Genomic DNA, 12,092 nt, shown 5'->3' on the forward strand with positions numbered 1-12,092 from the left:
AACTTGTAGGGTAGGTTTCAATTGAAATGGAATTATTTAGAAGCCATACATGATAATAAGCATAAAATAAAATATCTTTTGATGCAAGAGTATAAGTATTCAAAAGTTGCTAGAAATGCATGATTAACCTAGGTAGAAGCACATTACACTAGTTGACATTCATGAGGTGGTTGGCTCCCTAATTGTGCAATAAACCCATTTGTTTGCTATGACCTTCTTTCCTGGTGGAAGTTCACATAATTCCCAAATGCTCTTTTTGGACAAAGCTTCCATTTCTTCATTAATAGCAGTTTGCTATTCTAGCTTGTCAACTGTGTCTTTGAAGTACACTGGCTCTTTTGTAGCCATGATGGTAGTCATAAGAGCATAATTGGTAGTTGAAACCTGAATTCCTTTTCCTTTATGAGCATATGTCAATCTTGCTAGTGGTCTGCTTTTCCTAGTAGACCGTCTGAGTTGTTCTTCTTCTCGGGGTGTCTCTAGCAATTCTTGATCTTCTTCGTCAACCTTTTCTATAGGTGACTAAGTAATTGGCGTGTCGATCTCCTAAGAATTTGATGTTTTCCATTCCGATTTCTCATCAAAGATTACCATGCAATTAGATTTTGGTTTACAGTTAGATTCCAATGTTGGCAAAGTTCAGAAACAAATACAGACAATGTAAGTGTTGATGTTAATGCTAATGTTCATGAAATGATAAGTTTGAAAGATGAGGGTAAAAGGAGGAGATTAACCTGGAGCCAAAAGAGCCCAAAATGGAGCTAAAAGAGCCCAGAGGAGTCCCCTAATCACCTCTACTCATACCAAAAATATGGAGACACTTGGCATATGATCAAGGTTGACAAATGAAATCTTGCAAGCATGATAAAAAGCAAATAGTAATTCAACAAACCGTCTGACAATATGTATGCAGAAAAAAGTCCGAGCAAGTTTCAGGCAATCTGATGAAGGTTTGATGCATTCTGAAGGTTGAAAATAGTTCGAAAGATGGATTTTAAGTATGATCTCAGTAAAAAGAATTTTTGAAAGTATCAAGGTATTTGTGCTAATCTTTTATTCAGCAAATAATGATCAAACAGTTGGCATTATGTGGACAAACAATCCGATAGTCCAATTACAACCCGATGTCACTTATTATGTGGACAAACAATCCGATAGTCCAATTACAACCCGACTATCTATTATCTTATTCGTAATACATTTTTCAAAATCCCAGTGGACAACATATTTTTGAATTGTATTAGCTTTCTCAATGTGTTTGCGGACACTATCATTGGAAAGATTTTGATAGTTCATTTGGAGTCTAACAACAACAATCGAATAACAGTTCAACTAGTTCTAATAGTCCAACTGTGGTGGATGCTGGAGGGAAATCAAAATTTCAGAATTTGGGATGTTTAATCAACTGGTCAAATTTAGATTTTTCAAAGAAGAATGATGGATTTCTTTGAGGACTCTACATCGACACATGTCATGGATGCTGGAGCTTCATCGACCTATTCCTTTTTGCTTGATTGGAGCAATCTATACATTCCGTGCCAGTGAAACTGGAATTCATAGATTTAATTCACGAGTTTATGTCCTTGAAACTATTACCACTTACAACAATTTAAACATGAAAAGAAATTACCGATTGCAATAAAATATTATCTTTATTGGATTGTTATAGCTATGAATGTGAAGACTTTATTCATGAGTCTATGTTTTTGCAATTGTTTTTCAAGAAAATTTTCCACATAAAGCATTGTGTGTGTGTGTGTGTGTGTGTGTGTGTGTGCACGTGTGTGCGCACACACACACACTCATATGTATACATATACATATGTATATCATGTGTGTGTGTGTGTGTGTATACATACAAATGCATACACATATACATTTCCAATTTGAAATTCTTGTGAAGGACATCTCCTCTCAAGACATTTTTTATTTCCAATGTACAGAAGTGTGAAGAATTCAAACATATACTTTGGCATGGTACAACTAATAGTTATTTGAAGGTTAATACCTAGCTAACGTCATTGGATGTTGTAGCTCGAAACAAAGGAGACCCATGTGGCATGAGACTTCACATTGGAGATTCATGTAGGAGATACAAAGTCGACAAATATCAATCAATGACTAGCACAACATCTGAGAGGTTGCACAAATAGAAATAAATGAGACAAGACCGTACAAATTGGCATGGAATTGGCATGAAGGCCTAGCAATGGCCTCAAAAGACACACAAAGACCGTATAAATTGGCATGGAGTTGTCTATTTTTGCCATTAAACTAACAGTTTGAGTCATCGTGGTCAAACTTGGTACAGGTATTGCAATACTTAATCTTGCATTCCTCTTCCACATGTCCACCTTTAGAACACTTGTTACACCACTTCTCATTGTTACCTGGTTTACCTCGGATGCCCAATTCTTTTAAGGCCCAAGCATGAAGGCCTAACAATGACTTGTTAGTTTGACTAGGTCACTGCCTAATAACCAAGCACCACACAACAAACCTCCACGTCTCAAGCAAAAGGACAAAGGTAAGAATGGTAAAGAGAAGAGTGATTCGTCTAAAATTAAGTGTATCTATTGTGGAGAAAATCATTTACGTTCTGATTGTCCAATTTGGGTCGAACACTTAAAATTCTTAAAGAATAACATGGAAAGGAAAGAGGTAGATCCAGAATGTCGAGCAGTTATAGTTGAATTGCTAGAAATAGGTGATGCTCAAGTAATTACTCAGTCAAAAGGTGTAGTGGGTAAGGACATCAATCGGAAGGCACAAAAGGAGTTGGTAGCAAAGATTGCAAGGGAGTTGAAAGGAAAAGCACCAGCAATTGAAATGCCCGAGCAGTTCTGGCACTTTGTTACCGAGCAAGGAGAATCCTTGAGATCTGGATCCAAGGAAACAAAATTTGTTATGCCATAGGAAACTAGCGCAGAGCTAGCCCGAGCATGGGAAGTGTTCAAGAATATGCAAGTCAATCTAACTTTTGCCGAGGTGATGCAAATAGCTCCATACAGTCATGACTTCTTTGCTGAGCAGATCAAGAAATCCATCGAGCAACCTAAGGAAGTGCAAACCTTGGCTACAATGCCTATGATTGATACACCAGTTGTGGACGAATAAGTTTCAATCATCACTATCAAGATTAAGAAGCAGACTATACCACGTGTAATAGTGGATGGAGGATCAAGAGTGAACATCATTTCTGAAGAAATTGCCCAAAGACTGAAGTTCAAGTCATATAAACCATTGTTATCCTGAGTGCATATGGCATATCAACAACCAGTTGACCCTAAGGGTATGCTACAAGATGTGGTCATCTCAATAGGTAGGATTTATTATACAATTAGTTTTATTGTGATCACTATGGAGGAGCATGCCTACCCAAATTTATTGGGGAGACCTTGGCTGAAAAGTGCAAAAGTACTACATGATTGGGGTATAGAGGAGATGACCATTCAGACAGAAGGTCACGATGTGTGTACATCGACCAATCCTTAGAAGGTTCCAAGTTGTTGTCATCCTCCCAAGAATCTAGAAATTAAAGATCCATCTCTACAAGATGTTGAATCTCGGTTAATAGAGTTGCATATCCTGCCTCTAATTGAGATAGACATTTTTCAAGTAGTTGTTGACATCAAGCGGAAATTGCGCAATGAACAGATTGCTAAACTGAAGGATCTTTTTCCAAGCAATTTTACAAAGGACATTGAGGGAGAAAGAGAGATTGGTGAAGTATCGGTAACAATCATGCGTATCGAAATGAACAACTAGTTCTAGAACCTATACAAGAGTTGAATCTGGGAACACAAGAGCATCCAGCCATGGTAGTGGTAGGTATCAACCTATCTATCGAGCAACTCAGATTGACAAGGGATCTATTTGTCGATATAAGAATGTGATTTCATCTCCTGAACTATGTCGGCACAAGATACCTTTAGTCCCATATGGTAAGCCAATCTGTCAGCAAAGGTATAGGATGAATCCCAATTATGCCAAGCAAGTCAAAGTTGGTGGATCAACTTCTACAAGCTGGATTTATATATGCCATAGATTTTCCTATTGTAATTGTCTTTAAAAAAATGGCAAACTCCGAGTCCGTGTGGATCATCAAAAATTAAATGCTCAGACAGCTTTGGATCCATTTTGCATACCTTTTACTGACGAAATTTTAGATTAGGTTGCAAGCAATGAGATGTACTCATTTATGGATGGCTATAGTGGGTTGGGGTTGCTCTAGGCATAGGCTTGTAGGTAGTAGCGGTTGGGTAGGGGTGCCTTGTGCCCAAGTCGGATATGGTGTGGCTTGAGGTGCTGGAAACCTAGTATGCATGTCTTCTAGACTACCCATTTGTCCTTCTTGATTAGGCAATTGGTAATCCTCTGGCAATGGCCACAACAATTGCTAGAATGTAGGAAGCATTGAATAAGACTATTGGAGCTTGAAGAATGACAAACAAGTGACAAAGAAGTAGAAGAGAAGGCAAAGCCTAGAGAATATAATCAATTGGAGGTAGCAAAGGGCAGGACATAACCATAAATGCCTTCTAACCTAACTTGCACTAAACTAACCATAATCTAAGGCTTGTTTCAGACGTATTTGGACAAGTACACTCAGTATTCCCATCCGGTGTTTGTTACTTTTACATTCATACAGATGGAGCAGCTTGCAAAATACTCAATGATAGGACGTAGCCGAAGGACTTGCTCAATGATTAGACAAGGGTAGAATTCGTCTCAGACCTCCGCACACGGTGCGACATCATCCCTTCGATGAGATTTGCCAATTCCCCTATTTGGGCCCAAAGTTGCAGGCGAATAGAATTTTACCAATTTGAAAACATGCTCATGCACTCATTCTTGATCAGATGAGTGTGAAACCCACCTACTCAGGTCAAAAGATTCGTTGACTCTCCCCCTTGCCTGAGGGCCTATTTCCACGTCATCAGGTGTGACGTTTGTCTAACCACCTTGAGCCCTGTGGGGTGGCTTACCTGCCACCCGCATTCAGGTCAAATTGGTGTAGTGGAGAGGGGAGGCAGGAGTGGTGAAGCAGTCTTGCTTCGATGCTTCACGCACATGGATGGCCAATCGAATGTTAGATGGACTTGTTGGAGCATCTATGTGCTCAAGGGCCACCGCCACCACTCCTCCCTTAGCGTGTTTACATGCTAAAACCACCCATGGTCGCCCATGGTGCATTGAATGCATTTGGGTGGTGGGCTAGATGTGCGGCGGGCAATCTTGCCCATCCATGATTTGAGGGTGGTGCCCACCGTCATGTGTGAACTGATCGACCTGTCCGGTCGTGCACGCAAGTAATAAACTTACTTGCCACGGAAGGTTATCCTTGATGAAGCTACAACCTGTTGTCTGCTGCTTGTTGCTGTTCAACAAAATCAGGGTAAACTCTGTAAACACGTGAACTGATCAGCCGTGCACCGAAGTGTGCGCGCATCTGAGCTGCGTGGAAACGTGTCAATAAACTCACGTGCCAAGGAAGGCTTCTCTGATAGAAGCTACATCCTGCTGCTGCTTGTTGCCGTTCAGCATCAAAATTCAAACCATGCACGATTCCAAGTCAGTGGGAGAATCAGTTGCCACAACCTCGCATATCCAGATCGGGAAGATTTCGATTTCCCCAGATGCTCCAAATGATCTCGACTCAGTCTCTACACCACTGTTACTCAGGGAAGAACCCCTCGGAGAGAACTCATCCTGTGGTAATGGAGACATTCAAGCTTCGGGGAAGCGGCTTGCATCCCTCGACGTGTTCAGAGGCTTAACCATTGCGGTAATTCTCTTTCTTATATGACCAGCGAAATATGCAGCATGGGTGACGTCTTCAACTTGTACTGTTTGAAAGCTAGATCGTCTGCAATTGAATTGCTGTCATATGGCTTCTGATGAGGGGCAGCTTGGGCGTTGTCAATAAGTGTCCGCTAAAGATTATCCACTTTGATTATAGCGATCAGCAATTTGCTTATTGTGCACTCACAACGGTTACTTTCGCAGGTCATGATACTTGTAGATGATGCAGGTGGATTATGGCCTTCCATAAACCATTCGCCATGGAATGGGATTACGTTGGCGGATTTTGTGATGCCTTTTTTCCTTTTCATTGTTGGCATCTCAATTGTACTTGCGCTGAAGGTACGGTCCTTAACAAATTTGGTGATCAATTACCGGTATAAAATATTTGTTACAGTACTGGCTGGCTGTTGGTTCATAGCCCAACGCTTGCCCTGCCTGGTCACTACTCTGAAGCTTTGCTACAATAGCCTGTCCAGTGAGTAGTCACTGAGATTTTTGTGCAAGGTGGGTGGTTTTAGCTGAAGTACGCCACCATGTTCTATACACTCAGAACACTAACTGAAGTGACCCATTTTCTCTCAACCTGTGGACCTGACTCTGAGAGCGTTTCCAATCCAAGAGAGCTGTCTCAACCAGATTGTTGGACTTCCTCGTAGTCATTGTGTAAACCCTCGTGCTAGGCCTCTAGAACGGCTATATCCTCTATCTGAGGCAAAGACGATTAATGGCCTCCCAAAACGTGAAGAGATGCTTTCTTCAAACAAAGTTTGTTGGCGTGTCAGGGATAAGGTTGGGGACATAGATGCAAACAGATCTTGGCTAATATCTTGTAGGTTGTATCCAAGAGGGTGATCATCTCCATTATCGAATGTCAGCTTTGCCTCTCCTTAAGAAATAAGTCATATCCACGAAAAGGGCATCTGTCTTGAATCAAAGATTTCTTGGATAGCATGGTGGAGCAGGTGCTAACTAAATCCTAAAACTGTTGGAAGAGGGTCGAGGAGATTTCATCCTCTCCTGGTCTTTTTTGCACAGAGGGCCTTTAAGGCCTCAAGCATCTTGCTATGTGTGAACAAAGCATCCATCAGGCTCATCATGGGCTCCATTGGGCTGCGAAAACAGTGGAGGGAACCTGGGCCTAAATTTCCTCGCATTAAAGGCCTATCCGGGGCCTGGAATGCTTGGCCCTTAACAACTTGCTATTGAACGAGAGTTAATATGCATCTAGCTCACCACACTGTGAAGGTGTTGGAGCTGCCTAGGTGTAAAACCACAAATGCATCACAAGCCTAATAGTACTTCATTGCGAGTAAAAAAACCAAGATAGGAAACGGAAATTCCAAAGTATTAGTCATGCAACTACTAACTAGACATTAATGCATGCATTAACTGAAATTAGCATAGACGATCCTCCTCACCTCTACGGAGCTTGTTGGAGGATCATGAAATGTTTACATGATAACCATGCAGGAAACAAGCACCACAACCAACTGGAGAATCCGATACGCATTGAATCCATAGTGCAACCTTGACTCTTATTTATCATTGTTTGTGACCCTTTAGATTCGTGAAGAGTGCAAAGATGCGTGGCCGCCATGCAACTACTAACTAGACATTGCTGCATGCACTAAATGAAACTAGCATCGATGATCCTCCTCATCTCTACGGAGCTTGTTGGAGGATCATGAAATGTTTACATGATAACCAGGCAGGAAACAAGCACCACAACCAATTGGAGAATCAGATACGCCTCGAATCCACAGTGCAGCCTTGAGTCTTATTTATCATCATTCCTGAACCTTCAGATCCGTGAAGAGTGCAGAGATTCGTGGCCATTAGCCGAGGGAATCCAGGAGAGGTTGGCGCCATGCATTCTCTGAAGAGAGACTGGAATCATGCGAAGGAAGGAGTATGTATAGACCATGCATGTGTACGTGTCACCAAAGCCACGTGAGAGTTGCCACCTCCAACACTAGTTGCTGATATAGGTCGTGCCCTGTTGAACCCACTTGGCTTGGGAGGAATGGTAAGAGTACTCTGATCATCTGGCTTCGACTATATCTATTCTCGTGCACTTATATTGATTTGCAAGCCTAGTGAGCCAGGCTACTGCTCCTGCAGTAGGGTCTCTCCTTTCAAAGGGATTGGCGGCTTGCTCTTGTATTACTACCCTACTCCTCTCGATGGCTTCCGCAGTCCAATGCACCTAACTCAGGGGTTTGCCATCTAGGGTCCAGATCTGGGTGATGGCCTCCCAAAACCTCCTCCTCCCAGTAGAGCTAATCTGGGATCGTCACTTCCTACTACTGTAACTCCTAAGTGGCTGCTCTATGAAAAGTACGATGGGGAAATAATCTGACTTGGTGGTACTTACTAGAATCCTTGTGGAGCTTCCTTTGTGTTTCAGCCTCTTCAACAGGCTGTCATGTTTGTGCTAGCCAAAGGTGTAATGGAGGCTGCCTTGTAATCTAGTGAACTTTGGCTCTCGCGAATGTTCTCCGACTCTGCTCCCAAGAACCTTTCGCTGACAACCCAAGAGTTTACATCTAGCAAGCAACCTGTTGAGCTGCCTGTTGGAATGGTCACCTCCCCATTTGTAAGCCCCCATATGAGGAGAGCATGGGGGAGGGAGACCTAGGGCAGTACCCCACAGAAAAAGAGAGAAAGGGGCTGCCACATGGACAGCATCGTGGCTGTCATGTGAGCAGCACATCTAGAGAAGGTACAGGAGCAAATCAGTGGCGATTTGGAGCTCCAGACAGAGGTGAGGAGTGGCTGCATGATGGCGACACATGGCGGCTGACCTCAGCAGCAGTACGGATCAGTACGGCGCTGCACACGTGGCTGGAGAGAGCCTGGCAGAGGGCAGAACCAGCACGACAGAAGGGGCAGAGGTGGAGCCTATGGTGGGCCGGCCACCTGGTCATAGATATGCCCAAGAGTAGGGCCAAATGGGGGCTGCCCTTGGGGCCAAGCAGCAGCCCAAAAGAGCCCATGAACAGCCCTTATACAGGGCAGTAAAGTCGGCCCAGGAGGGGCCAGAAAAGTCGGCCAGGGGGGGGCAGGAAGAACCGACCAGGTTGGCCAGATCTAGGGGCCTGGGTCGGTAGATTTTCCCAGCCCCTTGGGGCCTATAAAAGCAGAGGCCCTTGGCCTCATTCCATATCATCTGGAGCAGCAGATCAGCACTTATAGGGCCTACATCCAGGAGGTGTATAGGAGGCTGAAGAGCTGCAGACAAGCTGAGTTAGGGTTGCACACCTAGGCTGACATCCAGGGCAGCAAGGTGTAGAGATCAAGGCACGGTGACCAAGTCTACAGAAGCTCGACAAGGAGCATGCGGGCTCGAGTCTAGAGATAGCCAGCAGATAGGAGAAGTACCTTGTGGTAAGATCAGAGGACCACACCATTGGTGGGACTCTGGATCTATCTCTTTTGTATTGTGTCCATAGCTTTGGATGGAAATATATTATTTTGGTGGTTTCTCTATTTGGTTGGTTCATTGTCTATTGATGAGTCTGCACATCTATTCTATGCACATAAGTTGAAGAAGTTTGTGATTCCACACCCCACATCACACTGTGTGAGCTCCTGGGCATTACTATCAGTCTTCGGCTGTGCGTACCCTCTGTTGGGTCATTTCTAACACTGCCAGGGTCCTTTCTACTATCTGCAAGCGCAGAAGCATATACATTTCTAACACTGCCAGGGTCCTTTCACCTATCTGCAAGCCCATGCAGACTGCTTGGCATCCAATGTGCTCTCCTTGGTTGAAAACATTAGATGCTAGGGACTTTCCAATCAAAGTGCAAACACTTCCACTCCGTCCAATTGCTAGGCAGATTGCAACCAAACTTTTGAACCTTCCAAACAAACAAATGTGCTGAATGTTCCCAAATCTATGCTATTTGTACAAGCATAAGTTTGGAAAAAATCATGCATATGTACTATCAACTGTTGAAGAGTCAAGACCAATTAACAAATACCACAACATAAAGGCTAAAAGCCAGCGCCCACTTTTCAAATTCAAAAATGTTAATTATTATATTGCAACTTGCATAATTCAAATTTTCAGGAACTAGTCTGTTACACTAATTCTATTATCTAGACTCCACACTCTAAAGTTAAAGTCTAAGCAGGTAAATGAGCACTAACCTCTTCAAAGACCCTCTCTTTGGTGCTCCTTGTGAAATGGAGGTTTGCATGGAAAAAAACAAGCCTTTCCATCTGTGCAGGCTTCAAATTAGTTCCTTTTCTTGCAGGCTTCAAATTAGTTCCTTTTCTTCATGCGGATGAGGGAGAATACTAGTTTTCTGAAGAGTCACTAGTACCTTGTGAAAGCAAGTTAGTGGCGAGTCTTGCTATGTTTTGGGTCTGCTCCAAAAGATTCCACTTCACTCCCGTGGACATGAGTGACCTGTTCCTTGCAGCCTTGCAGCTATACAAGAGAATGATTCCTAGGAATTACTATATGTATTGAGCTGGTGTATAACTTTGCCTGAAATACCCCAATAGCACACTATAAATATGTCATGCTCTAATTGCAAGACTATAGATCCAGTGTTTGCAAAAGACAAGGAAAAAAGCAGTTCACCTGCAAGCCATAATAATTCACAAGTACTGCTGAATGGTTGTCATCCAACTACTCTGCACTTGCTGGTTAGTTTCTAGACACTTGCTCTTCAAATGCGATGAAGGACAACCCTAGGAGTGTGCAAAAGAGAGTGCATCACGTACATTACGACATGCAAATCAGAGTCCACTGTCGATTAGCATTTAAAACTTTACATGATTGACTTTATTCAGCTGTTTAACTGTATGGAAATATCTTATGCGGGTGCAGTATAAGAATGGACAAAGTGGCAGAGCTGCAAAATGAAGAAACTAAAATTTGTGGAACACCATTTTCTTAGCAATACATTTTAGGAGGACATTGTGTGCTTTACTTTTGCAGCTTCTAAGTCTTGTCAATAGATAGGGTGCAACCATGGGGCTTGTGTATGAACTCAAGGATTAAGATGTTGGAGAAGCTGGATAATATGGACATTCCAGCACAAGTGATTTGTTTGTCAAAATTTGAGACTGTATGAGAATGAACTTTGAATTGGTATCTTTTCTACTGTTCATGACTCAGTCAATCATATACCTCTGTGAGACTATCCAATCGTACAAGTTTTTGTTGTTCTAAAGTCCAAAATTCTACAAAGAATTGAGAATTTTTAGCCGTTGGGGCTTGCCTGACATCAAACATGTTACCCAAAACCATATAGATGCATGCAAAGACCATCTTAGAAGCTTAAGAGCTCATGATGTGTGCAGCAAATGGAGTGCCTGCTGCTTCCTTGTTATGAAAGTTACAATCCACTTGGCTGTTTGAAGCATGGGCTTCACCCAATTTAGCTTGCCAATGTCCTGAAATAGCAGGTTGAGACAATGGCAAGTGCAACGAGTGTAAGTATGTGAGCATATGTCTCCTCAAGCATATCACCAGCCATAACCTGATTATATGCATTGTCCATCACAACCTGGACCACATTTTCTGATCCCACATTCTCAATTACTTCTTTGAGAATATTATCAATGTACCATCGTGTTTGTCTGTGATCACTAAAAACCTGTTTTCATGAGGATTCTCCCACTCAAATTTATAAACGGCCTACTCCAAGTATCTAATCAACCATCTGATGATTGTGCAACCATACTTTGCCCATTTATCCTTGGCTACTTGTAGCTCTTTCATGATGGACTACACCCCCCCCGTTAATTCCTCGGTGTGAAAGGTCTGCTAAGATGGAGGTCTTCATGAAGGTCCAGTCTAACTCTATACTTTTACGAAGTCGAGGAATTGAGGAGCGTGCAGTTTGAAGGTGTGCCAAGCAGGGCTTGGATCAGATATTCAACATAACCATTTGTTTCTGGATTGCATTGTTTGCTGATTGGGCTGAAAAGACCCATAACACTTGGTACTTTGCAGGATTCAGTCTATTCCCAGCTTCAAAGGGGGAAGCTGGTGGGTTTGTTAGTTTTACCTTGGTCTGTTGAAGTTTCTGGCATGTTTGTGACAAGGTTTGGCGGTGTTGTACATATGTTATGGTTTTAGTTCTGTTGTCTGAGGATGATGTGGAGCTGGACATGGAGATGTATGGTGTGCACTGTGCAAGGCTCTTGCCCAGATTTCGACAACGCTCAACCTATTTGTGAGGGCCTTTGCAAGAGAGCAGACACACCAAATCAGCTCCAAATGAAGTCATCTTACTCTAGAACTGTTCAGGAGATGAAAAACT

The 12,092-nt window shown here is 42.7% G+C and overlaps 1 protein-coding gene across 2 annotated transcripts in view; it reads left to right on the plus strand.

Moving 5' to 3' along the window:
- The first annotated feature begins 5,333 nt into the window (after nt 1-5,333).
- Nucleotides 5,334-12,092, plus strand: part of LOC147880268 (uncharacterized) — a 139,715-nt gene continuing 132,956 nt past the window's right edge. The window contains exons 1-2 of one of the 2 annotated variants that reach the window (XM_087370532.1): nt 5,334-5,788; nt 6,010-6,147. In XM_087370532.1, the coding sequence (XP_087226658.1) occupies nt 5,561-5,788; nt 6,010-6,147 (366 nt within the window). In that variant the 5' untranslated portion in view covers nt 5,334-5,560. The remainder of the gene's footprint in view (nt 5,789-6,009; nt 6,148-12,092) is intronic. The other variant, XM_087370531.1, reaches the window with a different exon arrangement.

The sequence above is a fragment of the Dipteris shenzhenensis genome, chromosome 32, assembly GCF_047967505.1.
Source record: "Dipteris shenzhenensis isolate YYH24624 ecotype China chromosome 32, Dip_SZ_1.0, whole genome shotgun sequence".
NCBI classification, from domain to species: domain Eukaryota; kingdom Viridiplantae; phylum Streptophyta; class Polypodiopsida; order Gleicheniales; family Dipteridaceae; genus Dipteris; species Dipteris shenzhenensis.